The sequence below is a fragment of the Saimiri boliviensis genome, chromosome 4 (genome assembly GCF_048565385.1).
Source record: "Saimiri boliviensis isolate mSaiBol1 chromosome 4, mSaiBol1.pri, whole genome shotgun sequence".
Taxonomy (NCBI): Eukaryota; Metazoa; Chordata; class Mammalia; order Primates; family Cebidae; genus Saimiri; species Saimiri boliviensis.
This window is the reverse complement of record NC_133452.1, coordinates 122,981,519-123,000,704: the sequence shown is the minus strand read 5'-3', so window position 1 is coordinate 123,000,704 and position 19,186 is coordinate 122,981,519. Positions and strand designations below refer to the sequence as shown.

General features: G+C 37.5%; 1 protein-coding gene across 6 annotated transcripts in view; it reads left to right on the top strand.

Annotated features, from left to right (window-relative positions):
* Window positions 1-2,819: 2,819 nt before the first annotated feature.
* Window positions 2,820-19,186, top strand: part of PHF3 (PHD finger protein 3) — an 89,278-nt gene continuing 72,911 nt past the window's right edge. The window contains exons 1-2 of one of the 6 annotated variants that reach the window (XM_003926354.4): window positions 2,820-3,140; window positions 13,784-14,052. In XM_003926354.4, coding sequence (XP_003926403.1) covers window positions 13,809-14,052 — 244 coding nt within the window. In that variant the 5' untranslated portion in view covers window positions 2,820-3,140; window positions 13,784-13,808. Of the gene's footprint in view, window positions 3,141-3,668; window positions 3,783-12,345; window positions 12,449-13,650; window positions 14,053-19,186 lie in introns of those variants that run through there. The other 5 variants (XM_074398126.1, XM_074398125.1, XM_010337128.3 and 2 more) reach the window with 5 other exon arrangements.

Genomic DNA, 19,186 nt, shown 5'->3' with positions numbered 1-19,186 from the left:
CGTCTCGAAAAAAAAAAAAAAAAAAAAAAAAAAGAATATCGCAAAGAATACAGGTGAACAGCCAGATAGAAGAGATGCACAGAGAGGGAGAGGTATGCGGGAGCTTTCACCCCATCTCCAGGCATACCATCTTCCAAGCACCTCCACATGTTCAGCAACCTAGAAGCTGTCTGAATCCTGTCTTTTTAGGCTTCTGTGGAGGCTTCATTACATAGGCCTATGACTGATCACAGCACTGGCTGTTGGTGATTAACTCAAACTTCAGCCCCTCTTTCCTCCCCAGAAGTTGGGAATGACACTGAAAGTTTCAATCTTCCGCTTACACAATTGCTTCCCTTGGCAACAAGCTACCATCCTGAGGCTACTCAGGAGCCCACCAAAAGTCACCTCCGTAGAACAAAAGATGCTTCTATAACCCAGGAAATAAAATAAAACAAACAAAAAACTTAAAAAAGAGAGAGAAAAAAGAAATTTCATTGTTTTCATGGCTGCAACATGTTCAATTCAGATAATGAATCATTTGTAGTTCCTGAAACACACCAAGTTCTCTGGTACATCTTTGACCTTGAGGACATCCCTTTGGTCACAAATGCCCCCATGCCTACTCCAGGCCAGATAACATACAAATATGGGTCCTCTACAGCAACTGCTTTCACACCAGGCTGCATCCTAAGTATCTACTGCCACTCTTCTGAGTTCTTTGAGGGCAAGAACAATACCATTTATTTCTGAAACCTATTGGGGTGCATAATGGAATAAATGAATAAACAAATGAGCAAATAAATGAAATGTGTTGGCTGGGAGAGTAAGGCAGAGGAGCTTAGAAATCTGATGCCTCAGGTCTCTCTCTGCTCTTTTCCTGGGCCTTAGAGTTGCTGAAATTTGCAAGGTACTTTATAGCTTGCTGCAGTCCTGATGCATGGAAAAGCTTTATTTTATGGTTTGACTCAGCCTTTCTAGGCCTCACTCCCACAACCCTGGTATGCTATGGAAATTTTCACCCCCCCCCCCCCGCCCCCCGCCCGGGGTAGGGCTTGTACTTCTTTTCACCCACTGTTCACTGCTGAAAGCCTGAGTACCTGTGGGCCATCTTTCTGGAGAAACGGAAATGTGTGGAAGGGAGCAAGCCTGCCAACGTTAAGAAAAAGTGTTTTAACTTAAGCCTCCAAATTCAATGATGATCTCAGTAAAATGAGTTTGAGATATTTTGTTGTTTGTTTGTTGTCTCTGTCACTTCTCTGAAAAGGTAAGTTTTCCTCAGTACTTCTAAGGGATTTTTCAGCTAGTGGTTTCCCTTACCAAGTTCTACTCTACTGAATTCCTTCAGGGTTTTGTTTATAACCATAATTTTATTCTTTCTGAATGCCCTTTTGAAATGTCATACTGAGATCCACCAGAAGAGTAAAGATAACTTTAGGCTTATTTTTATAATTTATCCAAGACATCCCAAGTGATCATTAAAAAAATTACTTATATCTATTTTCCTTTCTCAAAAACACATTACAAAAAGATTGTAAAACAAAGTCCTGAGGGATTGATGTCAAGACATGGGGTGGAACTCTAGGAATCCAGTGACATCAGGACAACCCAGACCTCCTTTGTAGAACATTTGGTATTGGGAGTGCTTAAAATATCAGAAGAGTGGAGAGAGAAAGAACAGGTCTTCACCACATGCCTGTGACTTATTCTTCCACCCTGCACTAATCTTACAATGTGGACTGTGGTTGGCCCTACTCTAAAGCTTAAATCAGCAAGTACTGCAAAGGTTTTTGAACAGTGCAGACCACACAGCAAGGTGCTCAGCAGGTACTGGCTGAATACTCTAATGGTCCCTGCAGATAAAAGCCACAAATCCTGTCCCTAAGGAGCTCCTTTTGGTTGGAGTGACTGACAAGCAACAATTACTTCACAGTGCTTATTAAGGGCTGAGGCAGGGGTTAGCTTAAGTGGCTGTGGAAGCATGTAACCATGACCAGTGGGTCTGAAACGTTTTTGTCTCTGGACTCTTACCCAATATTTGTTACTACAAATAATGTATTATGAAAAGTATATTTTCCAACAAATTAATAAAAAGTGTGATGTTTAAAATTTTTGCAAATCTCCTCGATTTCTGGCTTACTAGAACATGGTTGGATTCTCATATCTGTTTGTGCATTGAATCAGCTGCTGTATGCTGTTTTGGCTGCAGGGTGGGAAGAAAATTCGGCCTTAGACTCACGCTTCTGGCAAAGGAATGGAGGCTCTTCCGAAAGGTCTTGGGGACCCCTCAGGGAATCCCGGGACAGTATTCTGAAGACTGCTTTGCTGGATACCCAGAATGTTTCCTGGAGGAAGCGATTTGAGTCCTGAGGTAGATCATTTTAGAAAATCTTTATGTGGGGTGAGAGTAACGGAGGTAGTTAATGGTGAGGCTGTTGTGCCGAGCTAGCACAGATATCTGGGCAGAGGGCTCATCTACTCCATCCTAGTCTACCATTCTTGAACTCACAGTCAATTAATTGATAAAAAGCACCTCGGGGTGGGGGAGCTGCATATCAATATTATATTAACTGTGAAGCCTTAGTGCTTATCACAGCCGAGAAAAAGCGCTCATCTGATTCGCCCCTCCCGGCCGCCCGGAGGTGCGAGCTAGAGGCCCGCAGGCGGTGCCGCGTCCTCGGAAGACAGGGAGGAGGGCGGAAGCGCCGGGGAGTGCGGCAGCCCTGGGCCCTAAGGCGGCGAGGCGCGGGAGGCCCCACAGCGCGCAGGCGCGGCAGCGACGCAGGCCGCGGCCCCCGGAACGGTAAACAGTGGGGTCACGTGACGCGGCCCCTCTACAGCTCCCGCGCCGCCGCCGCCGCACGCCCATGCCTGCGGGGTCTCGCGCCGCCGCACGGTCTCCACGAGGCAAGCGACCTTCGGGCCCAGGGCGGCGGCGGCTGCAACGAGGATTAGGAGGGCGGCGCGGAAGCCAGGAATAGTGTCGTCAGCAGCAGCCGTTCGGTCCCTGGAGGAAAAGAGGCTGTGGCAGCGACGCCGACGTCCTGCGCGTACCCCCTCTCCGCGGCACCCACCGGGCCCCCTCCTCCTCCTCTTCGGCGGCGGCAGCGTCCACCATCTTCCTCTTGCTGCCAGTGGTAGCGCTCGTCTGGCGGAGCTGGGTGAGTTGCGGCTGTGGCCGCGGCCAGGGAGACGGGCAATCCTCCCCTCCCCCATCCCCTTCCACTCGCACGACGCCTCCGCGGGCCTCTCCGCCCCTCCCGCGGCGGACTCTCCGCGCCTTTCTCCCGCGCAGCCGAGGGATCGCCTGTCGGGCCTCTTGCGCAACGTCCTCGGCCTACCTGGGCCGCGCCTCTGCCGCCTGTGGACCGTTCGGACGGCGGGCTGGTGAGGGAGCCGCAGCGGCGCGGTCGCCAGGCGGAGGGTTGGGACCGCGGCCTCTCCCGACCGCTGGTACCCAGCCGTCTGCTGGGAGTGCGCCCCGCCGCCGCCGAGGTGCGGGCGCGCAGGCCCGAGACACGGCGGGCTCTGCCTGGAAGGCTAGGCGCGCAGGCCCTCGGATCCGGCCTTGGGGCCTCGTTCCTCTCAGGGATCCCCAGCATGGAGCTTTGGGTCCTGGTTTCGGGAAACTGGCACCGGCCCTGGCTGCGAGGCTGCTGCCTACGGCTGCTTTTTGGAGATGGGAGTTGCTGCTCCATTTATCCTCCGGTTACCGCGGGCTTTTGTGCCCGGGACCCAAACTATCGACTCCTTTTGCTTAGTTTGAAATGAGAAGCCTAGACTCTTGCCTTCCGATGATACACGTAATTTAATGAACCACTTGTCGATACGGACGTATTAATGGTGCTAAATAAGCGATCACCTGACGCGGGGCGGGGGCGGTGCGGAGAGTAGAAAGGGAGAAATGTTGATACCGCGTACAGTTCACAGTTCTGTGTCTCTTCAGCAGTGTGTTGCCGGGTCAGCTGACCTTTCTCCTTCTTTGGGCTTTTAAATGCCAATTCCTAGAGACTTTAGATTGGGGTGGTTATTAGTGCTTTTCAGTAGTCACGCCTAGAATATGTTCATGGGTTAATGTTAAGTGGCAACACTGCGTTAATATCCTGGTCCTAAGTCTTCATTATATGTAGAGATATTTAATTTAAAAAGAATAACCGATTATTGAGCCTTCTCTAAATATTAACTTTACTATTTATTTTAGGCTAAATTTAGAAAAACAATGCAGTAAACTCCACAGGGAGTACTTAAACAGTAGATTGTTGTGTTTAGTATTTTGGGGGTCGAACTTGTCTTCCCATTGCCAAAATGATTATGCTCTAACAGAACTACACCTCAATTACTGATTTTTTGATTCCTGAATGAAATGTTTGGCTCTGTGAAAATATTTGTAGAATAAGGTATGTTTGTGATAGAGCGACATGTGAGTCAACCAGAAACTTTGCTATTATAGCATACGTTTCTGAATTTACAGCACAAAAGGTGTTAAGGTTATTTTAAATAGTAATTTTTAAGTTTAGTTATCACTTAGACTTTTTTCCCACTAAATTTTATTTTCATTCATCTGTTTACTGGTTATATATTAACGTAATGATTGCTTCATCATCATTGCCATTATCACTGTTATTTTACAATGCATACTTCTTATTCCGGTGATAGTAGCCTCGAGTTTAATGGGAGAGACTTTTAGGAGTGATGATTCCTCTGATTGTGCCACACAGTCAGTCCTGAAATGGGCCACTTTTATTTTAAAAGATTACAACTTTAGCTTTTAAGGTTTTTCAGATAGCTGTACCTGGTGATTTGTCAAAATGATAAAAATGAGCCAGTGATGGGACCAAAGTTTGCCTCTTCTTTACATTCTTTATAGGTTCATTTATCGAAGAATAGAGAAATGTAGTTTATTATACTTCTTTTGCATACTGTTGGGAGACAAGTGAACTTACTTATTACATTGAATTAATTATACATTCTCTCTTGTTGGGATAGACCTCAGATAACTTTATTATGTTGATCTTATGGTATACTTACATGTTGCATAATCAGAAAAGTCTTAAGAGAAGTGTTCTATGTAAACACAGGTGAAAAAAATTGGTTTGGTCAGATGCACATTTCAAGATAGAAAAATTGAAAGGAATTTGATCATTTCAAACCATGTTATTAAAATTTAAATTATTATTATTAGAATCCCCTAGGAAAGGTTGACAGTCTTTGAGTTATGTAATGTATTACTTATTAAAGTTGGGAGGTAGCAAGTGACAATTTGGAGTATTGCAAAATCAAGAGCTTAGATTTTTTTTTCCATAGTATGAGGCCTACTTGGAAAAACTGATGAATAAAAATTACACATACAATTTGGTGTTTCAGTTATTGAAATAGATGATGTTTATCTTCCTTAACATGGTGGGATGATGTTTGCTTTTTTGATATATTTTGCTTTCTTAAGATCTATTTAAATTTCTCATAAAATCCTTTTTACATATGTTTTTCTCTGGAGATAATAACTTTTCTGTTTTTTAGTGAGGTAATGAGACTTTTTTGGTTAGCATTTAGGTTTGTGTATTACCAATAACTGTTTGACCACACAGTGTCAAGGAGTTCAGGGTTCTTAGAGTGCCGATTTCTAACAGGTTTTATTCATCCACATTTCAAGAATTCTTTCTGACAAGTGGCTGCTGGATTTCTTTCTTTTCTGGAAAAGTACATCTTGGGCTATGTTTCTCTTATTTCTTCTTGGAGCACCCTCTGAGAATTCTGGAGTAGCTTTTTAGAAGGATAGACCCTTTTCCAACTATAAAAATTAAATTACTTAGCAAACTGTTACACATTTATGATACTGTTGCATTTTTGGGAACACAGTCAAAAAGTATTAATTGTTGCCCTTTGATTACACATGGAAAGATATTGACAGTGTTGATGTGGTTAAACATACATGAGAACCTTAGGCAATTTCTGTTCTCAGTGAAGATAGTATAGACTGGGAAACAAGAGTCATAGACATCCGATGTTAAACCAGTGTATTAGGAGTTAAAGGGGAAACAAAACAAAACAAAAGAAAAAAGAAGATGAAAAAAAATATAAGAGTTAAAGGGGAAAATGTTGAGTTTTAAAAGGCATTGTCTGAGGAATTGCCGTATGTGTGGACTTCCAAATTATTGTCCTGCATAATGTGTTTAGTTTAGACCATTTTAAATGGTATTTTAAATTTTTATGACTGATACAGTTAAGAGTGGATATAGAGAAATACTTAAGTAAAAATTTTAAGATTAGAAGTTTTAATCTGTTGGCATAATCTAACTTTATTAGACAGTTTTGAAGAGCATGGTAGATTATACAGAAAGGTTGAACTTTAATAATTTATTTGTAGTTTTTGTGAACTGGGCACACGAAAACACGAACTTTTAGAGTAAAAATAAATGGAAAAGTTTGTAGCTGATAAATTGCTTTTCCTCCGACGATAATTATATATATGCATTGAGGCTAACTTTTTTTTTTTTTAATGTGTAGACGGTGGCTAAGTGCATATTCCTGCTTTATTTTGGAAGGATGAGTCACTTTTGTTTCTAGCATTTTTAAAGATTTCATTAATGACACATTAAAAGCATAAAAATTAACGTGTAGAGTACATTACAGAGTGTAAAAGCGTAGGCTCAGGAATCATACTGCCTGGGTTCAAATTTAAGAATAATGGATATGTGACCTTGGGCAAATTATTTAATTATTTGGGTCTCAGTTTGCTCTAAAGAGGAAGGACTAATAATTGCAGCTGCCTTACAGGGTCCTTGTGAGGAGCTAATGCGATAATGCGTACAATATACAGGGCCTGGCATACAGTGTGTGCCAATTACATGTTAGCTTGGGCTGTTACTACTTAGGCCATAGTTTTAATGATGAGCCAACTCCACTGCTTTGGTGGTTTATTCAAACTCCTAATGCTTATAATGTCAGTTATCATATAATGCCAATAAAGCTGTAAACTTTGAAGTTAACTCTTTCTTGTTACTGTTGGCTACTGTAATTCTGTGTTTGCCAGTTTTAACATCTGATCCTTTCCTAGGGCCTTAGGTCTGCTTTGGTGTTAGTTATCTGTGTACAGCAGACACCTTGCTGTCTTTTCACCTGATATATTTAGAAAAAAAGTTATCATCCTTGCTTTCTTTAATGATGTCTTGCCAGTAGATTCTAACTAATGAAACTGAACCAGAATTTGAATTGGGGGTGCAGAATTTTTGACTAGGTTGATTTGCTTTGTAGAATGGTACTTTATAGTATTGTGTCATACTACATGGCCTAACCACTTAATAATTTGACACTGTCCTAGAAGGATAACCCATGATTCATCTTCAGTGTTGTTACACCATAGTAGTTAAGAACTGACCTTGGTGTAATACAGAATGGATTTGAGTCTGCCACTTATTTATTTTATAATATTGGGTGTAATTTTGCTAAACTTTAGCCCTTCTCTTGTAAATTGGGCATGATAGTACCTGCCTAATGGTTTGGTTGTGAGGATTAAATGGCATGATGCATATAAGTTGTTTACACAGTGCTTTGCACACAGTAAGCATCCAGTGAATTTAACCTTATAAACACATAGGGTAATTGTAAGCACATTGACTCTTAAATTTTCTGGGTTCAAATTTTAGCTTTGTCCTTCCTGTAAGGGATAGCTTAGACAAACAAACAAATAAAACGGAACAACTTTTAGCTCCATTACTTACTGTGGCAAATCATTTAATCTCTTTGATCCTAATTTCATTTTCATTTTTTTGTGTGTGTGTGTGTATCAGGATAATATAGGGTTGCTTTGAGGATTAAATAAATTAATAAATAAAGAGCAGAATTTCTTAAATGGGTTGACATTTTTGGCTGGATAATTTGTGTGTGTGTGTATGTGTTTGTGGGGGGCTGTCCTAGTGCATTATAGCATTACTAGTTGCAAATGGCACCCTTTCCAGTTGTGATGACCAAAAATGTCTGTAGACGTGGCAAATGTTCTCTGCATGGGCATACTCACTTCTGATAGAGAATTACAGATATAAAGCTTGTAAAACAATGCCTGGCATGAAGTTTGAGTACCAGAAGTTTTGTTTTATTACCATTGCTATTAGTAGTAGTTTTGTTGTTCTACCACTACTGCCTATTAGAAATAGGCCTTTAGTAAGAATGCCTGATGAAATTGCTTAATTTAAATGATGGTATAGGGGCCAGAAGGCGTCAAGTGTGCTCCACTTTTAAGACCTTTGCACTTCTCGGTCTTTGGATTGCTCTTAACTCATTATGCATTTATCACTACCTCACTTCAGATTTTGGTTCAAAGGTTACCCTGTGAGGCCTTCACTTACCATGATACATAGACCAATTCCCCATCACCACCACCATCACTACTGCCTTGTATAACTTTTCTTCAGAGTTAATAGTTTTCTGATATATTTTTGCTCCCCTCATACCACCTGGTACACACACTCACAGACACAAATGTAGACTATGTGAGAGAGTACTTCATTTTAGTATATAACCTCTTTGGCCTTTGATAGCAGTAGTGATTTATTGTTAGATAGGAGTGTGTGTGTGTTTGCGTGTGTGTGTGTGGGGGGGTGGTTTAAGAAATAATAGGATAAAATACATAGGTTTATTTTGAAGTTGTTTTTAGAAAGTTGGGATAGAAAATTTTAATTTGCTCTGAAAGTAAATGAGTTTTTGAAAGTGTAATCCTTCCCCCCCACCCGACAGAGTTTCATTCTGGTCCCCCAGGCTGGAGTGCAGTGGTGTCATCTTGGCTCACTGCAACTTCTGCCTCCTGGTTTCAAGATATTCCCCTGCCTCAGCCTCTTGAGTAGCTGGGATTACAGGTGCACGCCACCACACTCAGCTAATTTTTTTTGTTTTTAGTAGAAATGGGGTTTTGCCATGTTGGTCAGGCTGGTCTTGAATTCCTAACCTCAGGTGATCTGGCTGCCTCCTCCCAAAGTGCTGGGATTACAGGCGTGAGACGGTATACCCAGCCTAAAGTTAAATTATTTTTTGCTGTTGACGCTTTCTAAATCTCATCTTTTTGCATTCTATTCATATCTGAAACACTTAGAAAATAATTAGCGTGTTTTGTTAGTATAAACTAAACCTGGTTTCAGTATAATTCTCTAAGAATTACAGATGAAACACATATTTTAAAGCAGGAGATATGTTTGAACTCAGATTAAATTTTATTTGGGAAATAGAATCTTTACAAATGGTCCATCAGGACCAGCCATTCATAATTAAGACATGCTGTTTGTTCCCTTTGCCTGGAGTATCTTCTGGATCTTTAGCACACATCACCTGCCTAGCCTTTCTTAGCTTCCTGAGTTTCACTTTTTTCTGTAATATTATTTGCAGCCCTTCAATATGGCACTTAGCATTTTGTTGTGATGTTTTTATGTGTTGTATTTGTTTATGTGTCTGTATTGTTTTGAATTGTGAGTTCCTTGACTTTCAGACTGGAGTTGAGTTCACTAAATTAATAATGTGTTGTAGTAGATGCTTAATACATACATGAGTAAATTCATTTTGAATTATGCAGATTATCCACTTACGTACTTAGCTACATATATTCTGTTGTCTGTAAACATGAGTTTACCCAGAAACAATTTGACTTTAACATGTATATTCGCAAATTACCAATACTGATTTAATTGGATATACACATATCATTAGCCATTTAAAATACACCCTAAATAGGCTTATTATGTTTTAATTATTTAGAATGCCAGTAGATAGGCTTATTATTATTATATAGGGAAGCATTTAAGTAAAATTTCAGTGTAAGAAACAGAGATTTGTTTAAATTGGACGATTTGTTTAATTAACAAAGATACTAAATTGGCTTCCAATTTTCCCCCTTAATTAGATTTAATTATCTTTGTTAACCACATTACTAGGTATCCCAGAACGTTCTATCTTAGATTAGTGTTTTTTTTAAAGTCTTTATTTTGTAATAATTTTATACTTACAGAAAAGTTGCAAAGGGTGTGTAATGTTTCTGTATATCCTTATCTAGTTTCCCTGGTAATGCTAGTGCCTTTATCAGAACTGAGGGATGATTATTACTGGTGTATCACTGTTAACTAAATTACAGACTTTAATATGATTTCACCAGTTTTTTTGTCATTGTCCTTTTTCTGTTCCATGATCTAATCCGGGGTACCACATTGTGTTTAGTAGATTAGTGTATCCATTACAAGTGAGTAAATATTTCTACATTTGGCTAATTTGTTTAGCATTAGAGTGATTTTATTTTTCAGACTGTTCACTTTATATCTGAAACTGATTTTTAAAAATGAATTATATCTCCAATAAATGTTACTTTTGAGGTAGTTTTTTTTGATGGCTCTATACTGTTCATTTTTGGCATTTTCTCTTGGAATTACCTCTACAGCCAGTTGGTACCACATAAGAAAAATTATTCTCACTCATCTGTAACAATTTTCTTTAAAATGTGTTCCACAAAACACTAGGATTGTGATTTGTCCTGTGGAAATTGTCTTCTTTGGAGTCACAAATGTGATACACTTTATTAATATGTTCTTAGAAGAATTTTCATTTTCATTAGCTTGCTAAACATGTCTTACACAGTGGTAGCTACTTAGTAAACATTTGATGAATAAGTAAATGCTATTGTTACGGAAATCTAACTTCAGTGTTTCTCCACTTGTGACGGTGGAAACCTTTTTCCTGATAATGCCTGTTTAAATCTGGGGAAACATACTTTATAAGTCATAATAATTTTGACTTAAAAATGGTACTAGAAAGATTGACCCATTTTATTTATAATATGTTTTATTAAAAAATTTGATCTTCAAGAAATATGTTATAGACTCTGAAACCATTTTCAGTGAAGGAGTTTTGGGATAGTTTCACTAATAGCAATATTCTTGAAGAAAAAAATTGCTCTTTTAGATGACTAGTTAGAATGGGCTGGTTTTAAGTACAGCTGTGTGATCTTGAGCTTTGTGACTATAACTTCCGAATATTACGAATGTTCCCATCACTTGAAAGCACACAGCAAGCATATAGTTAGTACTACAGAAAGACCTCAGAGAAGTTTGCAGAATTTGCTAGTCTCGTGTTCCTGTGGGAACAAGTGCATTTATTTTTCAGTAGATTCAGCATACCATTTTTTGAAGGAAAGTTAGCCATTTGTTTGTAGAGCCGAAACTTCCTTTTTTCTTTTTGATCTGAGAAAAAAGATTACTAATTAGGATGTAATTCTCTGAAGAGGAGGTAGGTTTGGCCTGCAGTAAGGCTTGGATTCCAGCACATTCAAATAAATGAATCCATTGGTAGTTCTACTTAATTGTAAAAACGTTTAGTAAATATTTTCATAAATTATTTTTGATTATCAGAATTTAACATACTAAATTTTTTTGGAACCTAAAAACATATTAGGTGGAAGAATTGGTGATGTATGATAATTGAGGCTTTCTTTGATACTGAGATCATATAGTGGTAGAGAATTCCTAAAGGAACTTGTCCTGAGTTTTCTTCAGCATTGCTAGCTACAATTTTCTGTCAATTGAGAGAATGCATGTAAGATAAGCAGCAAGTCTGTAAAGTAGTTAGCATTTTCTTTCAGTGCTTTATTAACATTTCAGTGTAAATAAATGGAAAAGAAAAGAGAAGAGATACTGAAACTCTTTTTTTTTTTTTTTTTTTGAGACGGAGTTTCGCCCTTGTTTCCCAGGCTGGAGTGCAATGGCGCGATCTCAGCTCACGGCAACCTCCGCCTCCTGGGCTCAGGCAATTCTCCTGCCTCAGCCTCCTAAGTAGCTGGGATTACAGGCATGTGCCACCATGCCCAGCTAATTTTTTGCACTTTTAGTAGAGACGGGGTTTCACCATGTTGACGAGGATGGTCTCGATCTCTCGACCTCGTGATCCACCCGCCTCAGCCTCCCAAAGTGCTGGGATTACAGGCTTGAGCCACCGCGCCCGGCGATACTGAAACTCTTGTCTTTAGAAGGGCATTAACTTTTGTGAGGAAATTTTCTTGGCTTTTTTTTTTTTTTTAATTGAGGTATAATAAATTGCACTCATTAAAAATGACCAGATTTTTGAAACCGTTAGTTATCACAGTCAAGATTCAGGACATTTCCATCATCTTTCAGGTACGTGCCCTTTGCAGTTCATCCTTCCTCTATTTGTGGCCCAGGCAGTCACTAATTTGTTGGATTTTTTTTTTGAGATAGAGTTTGCTGTTTCGCCCAGACTGGAGTGCAGTGGCTTGATTTTGCTGCAACCTCCGCCTCCTGGGCTCAAGTGATCCTCTCAAATAACTGGGACTGTAGGCATGCTCTACTACACTTGGCTGATTTTTGTATTTTTTTGTAGAGACGAAGTTTTGCCTTGTTGCCCAGCCTGGTCTCCAACTCCTGGGCTCTGGTGATCTGGCCTCCTCCTGAAGTGCTAGGAATACAGGCATGAGCCACTGGGCCTGGTGAGAAAATTGTTTTTAAAGAGCCTTTAATGAGTGAAATCATCCCAGCCCTTAGTTCACTGTGAAAGTGTAATACTTAATGGGTATGGGCTGTGGAGCTTGAAACCCAGGTTAGAATTTTGGCTCTGTTTTATGACTTTGGGGAAAACATTTAAATTATTCAAGTGCGTTTTTTAAAAATAATGCAAGGATGATAATAGATCCTATTTATTATTGGGGATTAAGTTACATAAATGTTGGTAAAATGTTTAGTGCAGTGTGACATACAATATATAACCAGTGAATGTTAGTTTGTATCTGAAATTCTTCTCTCATTTTTATAGGGGGAAAGAATTCAAGACTAGTTTGAGGAAATTTTGTTAGATTTGGAGCTAATCTCAAAAATCTTGGAATTAAGGAGCCTAGGATGTTCTAGTTTAATCAGTGGAATTTTTGGTTAATTTTTTTTTGGTTGACTTTCCACCATCTGAAATATGTTGATTTGTTCTTTTCTCGAACCAGTTTAACTTAATTGGTTAACTTTTCATAATTGAGGCTCCTGTAGAGCTTTGAAATGACTTTTGCTGAATATATAGGTACAATTCAAATGGGAGACTAACTTGATACCTGTATAGAACACACATAAATAAACTTAAGTACATGATACAGATTGTCTTCTTGTCACTTATCTTGTTTTTCTCCTAAAAGAGGACATTGCAAAAAGGTGTGTTTGTGCACATCTTTGTGTGTGTGTGTAGTTTTTTAAGTTTTGATTGGTTGGGTTAATAGTTTCTTTTTCATTTTCCATGCCTAGCCACAATAAAAACCCTTTGTCTATATATGTTACCTTTCTTTAAATAATTTTAATACTTTGTGAGTAAAACAATGATACTTTATGGTTTTAATAGGTATAGGATAAAAATTTCAAGTATTTGGTTTTAGCTCTTTTATGTGGATTTATTGTAAAAGCAGTGTCTGATGCTTAATTGTGAAAAGGTTGTGGTTAAAAAACAACTGTTTTTATGCTTTAAGCCATGTAATTTTTTTGTATGTGTCAAGTTAAAATACCATGTACATAGTTTTTTTTCCCCCTAAAAATGATGAACTGAGTAAACATTTAATAGGATTTCTGGTAAAATTATATACTACATGCATGATGAAGAAACATTATTTAGTAAAGGTTCGTTCTACATTTCCAAATGTATTTTCTTAAAAACGAGTGAGGTTTTTTTAAAACAATAATTCAGAAATACCTTAAGTGTGTTCTTAGACTCAAAACTATTAAAATAATTTGGTATTAGGTGATTTTCAATTGATAGCTTTATTTCTTATGGTATTTTTTTTGTCTTTCTATAGGGCTGAAAGACACACAGAAGTCTTCATGGATATAGTTGATACATTTAATCATTTAATTCCTACTGAACACTTAGATGATGCCCTATTTCTAGGATCCAACCTGGAGAATGAAGTCTGTGAGGATTTTAGTGCAAGTCAAAATGTCTTAGAGGACTCGCTGAAGAACATGCTCAGCGATAAGGATCCTATGCTAGGATCTGCAAGTAACCAGTTCTGTTTGCCTGTTTTGGATAGCAATGATCCCAATTTCCAGATGCCTTGTTCAACAGGTAATTCTTACTTTTTTTTTTTTTTTTTTAGTCTGCAATTTAAAATAAGAAAATTTTCAGCAGCTTTTTCTTTTTTCTTCTTTTTTTTTTTCTTTTTAATGAGGAGGATAGTGAATATAGCGTTCTTTCCTTTGAATTTAGAGCTTCTTTTCCAGGCATCAGAATTAGAATTAAAACTAAATTTTCTTCCAAGGAGTGTGGCGTTATCCTCAAGGATATTATGGATATAGGTAGGGTGACCATATAATTTATTACTCAGTGTGTGATACTTTTTGGAATTACAGGGAGTACTTTAATAATTATAGCATGACAACATGTGTAAATTGGGATGCTTTAGTAAATAGGGATTGCTTGGCACATGGAGACATGTGGTCACCTTAGGCCTTCTTCAGTCAAGGAGGATGGCTGAATTGACCTTTCTCAGCTTACCTCCCAGTCCCTGAAATATATTACATTGTTTGCTCCCATTTCAGCTCCTTTGGTATTTTGTATACATGTATCTTACAACCAGAGAAATAACTTTATACCTCTGCTGCCCTATATAGTAAACATTAGCTACATGTAACTATTGGTCACTTGTAATGAGTCTGGTCCTAATTCAGGTCTGCTATAAAATGCCCATTAGATTTTGAAGACTCAGTATTAAAAAAAGTTAAAAAATATTTATTCAATTTTTTTCTAATGTTGCTTATGTGCTGAGGTAATTATTTTGGATATTTGTGGTTAAAATTTATGTCACCTGCTTTTTTTTTTTGCCTTTTGAAAAATGTCAACTTGAAAATTTAAGATTACATATATGTCTTACATTATATTTCTGTTGGACAGAACAGGGTCTATAGTTGAAGTAACTCAAAGACTGAAGATGGTAATTTTCTGTAAGGTTAAACTATTCTTAATAAGAAATTACTTTATCATTATGTTAATTTATAAAAAACATAGTTTTTCTTTTATAAAGCAAATATTACTGTAAACTTTGTGGCAATTATTAATACCTATTCTGTGAGTAAAATTAGAGGTAAAGGTAAAAATCAGCCTCCCATGAAACAGTGAGGTTTTCCTTCACCATTCCCTAGTGTACGTAGTTCTCAGGTTTATGTGATGTTGGTTTGTTTTTCAATGACTAGACTTTTTCTTCTGTACAGTTTTGTTCAGCATATTTTTCATTTCTTAAATCATTTTCTATGTATATTTTAAATTTATTATAGCAATACTTAAAGTTGGGAATAGGTGGTCTGCTGTTTACCTACAAGTTTATCAGGTTACTCCGCCTGAGGACCTCAACACAAGGCATCTTCATTTTAACAACTCCTTAATACTGAAGTCTTTTGAATTGCTTGCTAATAGTGTATCTCTGATTTATTTATATTGTGTTGTGTTATTGCTTAGGTTTACATTGTTTCTGTTGTTGTATTCTAAATGTTTTAAAGTTTTAAAAATTTTGTTTTATGTATGCATTGTTCAAGTTTTTTACTTTAGTGATTGTTTCAGTATAGTAGCTTTAATTATCTTTATTGTTAAGCACCTTTGACAGTGTTTAGTTGTATGCTTACTGTCTTTTAGTTTAGTTCAAATTCAGGAAAAACGTTTATTGAATATTAACATGGTGGTTGCTGGAACTACAGTTACCTTCAAGGATGTTATATTGGGTGTGGAACTGACATGTGTCATTCTGTTAGACCTTTTTACTTAAAAAATTCCAGCCCTATCATAATACTTTTATTCTTATTTCCTGTCCTTTTTAAAAAATGGATTTCTGTTGATATGAAAAATTACTAGTGTGAAAAATCTCTTCAGTTTTGTTTTACATTTCTTTTGCTAGTAGAAGACTTAGTGTATCTTTATGAAGTACTTAGAAATTTTTTGTGATATGATATGTTTGTTTATGATTCTGTTATCTTTTAAGTGAACTTTTGAATTTAGGAACTTAAGTTACTTCCTAAATTTTCTGATACTAAGATTTGTTTACTACAATTATTTAGCAGAATGTTTGTATATATGTGTAGTATATATGTTTTTAAGATATGTAAGAAAATATGTGGGGGAAACTTAATAAGGCTCTTCTGTTTAGGATTTTAAAAATTTCATTGTGCCATCTAGCAGGGGATTTATCTTGATTTCATCGAAGTTCCTTTTGCCCTATGAGATGTTTGGGTCACTAAAAGGCCCACACATTTTCTGAAAGCAAAATGGAAAACATTTTTGAAGAAAAAATTAACTTTTTGTTAGATTTAAGAGAGAATTGCAAAGAAGAAATCTTATTTATTTATTTATTTATTTTCGGTAGAGACAGGGTGGTGTTATATTGCTCTAGCTGGTCTCTTTTCTGACCTCAAGCCATCCTCCAGCCTCACACAGTGCTGGAATTACAGGCATGAGCCACTGTGCTTGGCCTGGGAAATCTTACAGTAGTTATTAATGAAAACCCTATGTGGACAGTAGCTTTCAGCTATTTATAAATAACTTCACCTTTTTTTTTTTTTTTTTTTGGAGACAGTCTCACTCTGTCACCAGGCACCAGGCTGGAGTGCTGGAGTGCAATGGCACAATCTCAGCTTACTGCAACCTCCACCTCCCGGATTCAAGCAATTCTCCTGCCTCAGCCTTCCAAGTAGTTGGAACTACAGGTGTATGCCACCATGCCCAGCTAATTTTTTGTATTTTTTAGTAGAGATGGGATTTCACCATGTTGGCCTGGCTGGATGGTCTTGATCTCTTGACCTCATGATCCGCCTGCCTCGGCTTCCCAAAATGCTGGGATTACAGGCGTGAGCCAACGTGCCCGGCCATAACTTCAGCTTTTTATTGTAAAATAGAAACAACGTAGTTCTTGCCCAGATTGTTGTTCCTGGCACTATAGGCTTTTACTAAGGGTTTTCATTGACATCAAGCAGGGAAGTAATCCTATTTTTATTCCTTACAACAATAAAAGCTGTAGATTGTGGTTATTTTGTAACCTTAGTGCTAAAATTAACTAGCAAAATAATTGCTACATCATCTTTTCTGTTATGTTGAACTAGGTTGGTTTCTGTAGTTGTTAAAGACCATTTTTTCTGTTGACATAGTTTAGTGATTTGGATTATATTTCAGCTGTCTCAAAAATACTATAAAGTAGTTTTAAAAGTCATAAAAATAAGAAACATAGATTACGTTTCTCTGTTGGATGCACAAAAATTGGGATGCCAGCTGTTTCATTTTGAGAGAAAGCAGCCAGTATTCTTTGAATGTTTTTGACTGTGTAAAGTATTACTTTATCTAACTGTAGTTTGCAGATGGTTTTTAGGTGTGCCCAGTAATACATTTTTTTTTAACCTCCAGTGAGTGAGCAAAAGAGTATTTTCCCAAGTAATAGGTTTGAGATACTGAATATACTGTTTACATATACCACTTGAGAATGTATTCAGAATCACTGAAATGGTGTATGCTGGCATTATCAGTATTATGAGAAAATGTTTGTTTTCTCTCTCATTTTGTAAACAAATGTGTTCCCTTTTTACATTGACAACTATGATTCATAAATGTGAAACAATCTCATGTTTACAATCCATTTCTTAATAGGAATATTGCAAAGACATGTTCAATGTCTGTAAGTTGATATCTTTAGTTTTTACGATACAGTTCAACATTGTTTTAAGACCAAGAAAACAGACACACTGTAGAAACATGAGTATTTAGAGCAGCCTTTCATTCAAATAACACTGTTATCTATTACCGTAGATTACTACTTGTAGCTACTGCATCCTTTAGTGAAACGATATCCTTTCAAGGCTACATTATGGCTAGCAAAATCATCATTCACTTAATTAAGAAAACCCTCCTATAGTACGGTTTTTGGAGATTAAGCAAATTAAAAAGTCATTGAACTCTTACAGGTATCCTTAATATTTCTGAAGAGTCGATTCATACTGTGTAATTGAGTATATTTTCAACTAAAGGAGAATACCTGCTTACATCACATGTTGCTTTTCTATCATAAGTGACATTGATGTGATATGACATCAAGCAGTGTTGTTTAATAGAATCTTAGCTTGCATTGCTTTCTTTTCAAGCAAGTATTGTAATACTTGTAATATATGTTAAGGCTAGTTTTACAGTTAGTAAGACTATCAGTAATAGTGTGATTTAGTTCATTTTTGGCACATGCATTTTAAACTTTTAATCATACCTAGTTTGATGCTCCTTTATCACTAGACAGAATTCATCTATGTAATAATGGAAAAAAATTATACTGTACCTGTTTTGGAAAAAAGGTTTGGTGTACCAGTGTGACACTGAGATTCGTTTAACTAGTTTTGGGTTTTATGGCTTCGTGTTTCTCTTGAACAGCATTTTCAATCAGACAGGACATTGAACTAAACATGCTGGTTCTCTGGTCTAGTAAAATTCAGTTTTCAGATGTTTATTATTTTGCTCCCTATTTATACTTTTTTGGGGAGTGGTGAGGCTATTTGTGCATACTAAATACATCTCTGAATCCAACTACACGTATTAGTTCTTTCTGTATTTGCACTGGAGTCTTTTCACTGTTGTTGTTATTAGTATTTGTTGATTTTTTTTAAAGCTTCAGTGAACCTTTTACACTATTAATCTTATTTTTGAGAATTGAGTTTTAAAAAATTATTTGTCTACAAAAATTAGCTGGGCATGGTGGTGCATGCCTGTAGTCCCAGCTACTCAGGAGGCTGAGGCAGGAGAATTGCTTGAACCCAAGAGACGGAGGTTGCGGTGAGCTGAGATCGCGCCATTGCACTCCAGCCTGGATAACAAGAGTGAAACTCCGTCTCAAAAAAAAAAAAAAATTATTTGTCACCTAATTGTACACATTTATGGGGTACAGTGTGATATTTTTATGTATGTGTACAGTGTGTAATGATCAAATTAGGTTAATATGCATACTTATCACCTGAAATTTTTGTCATTTCTTCGTGTTAGGTACATTTAAAAGCTGCCCTTCTAGCTATTTGAAAATGTACAATAAATTGTTACAGTTATGCTACAGTGTTAATAGCATATTGGAATTTATTCCTCCTATCTAGCTGTAATTTTTTTCTTTTTTCTTCTTCTTTTTGAGATGGAGTTTTTCTCTATCATCCAGGCTAGAGTATAGGGGCTGATCTTGGCTCACTGCAACCTTCAC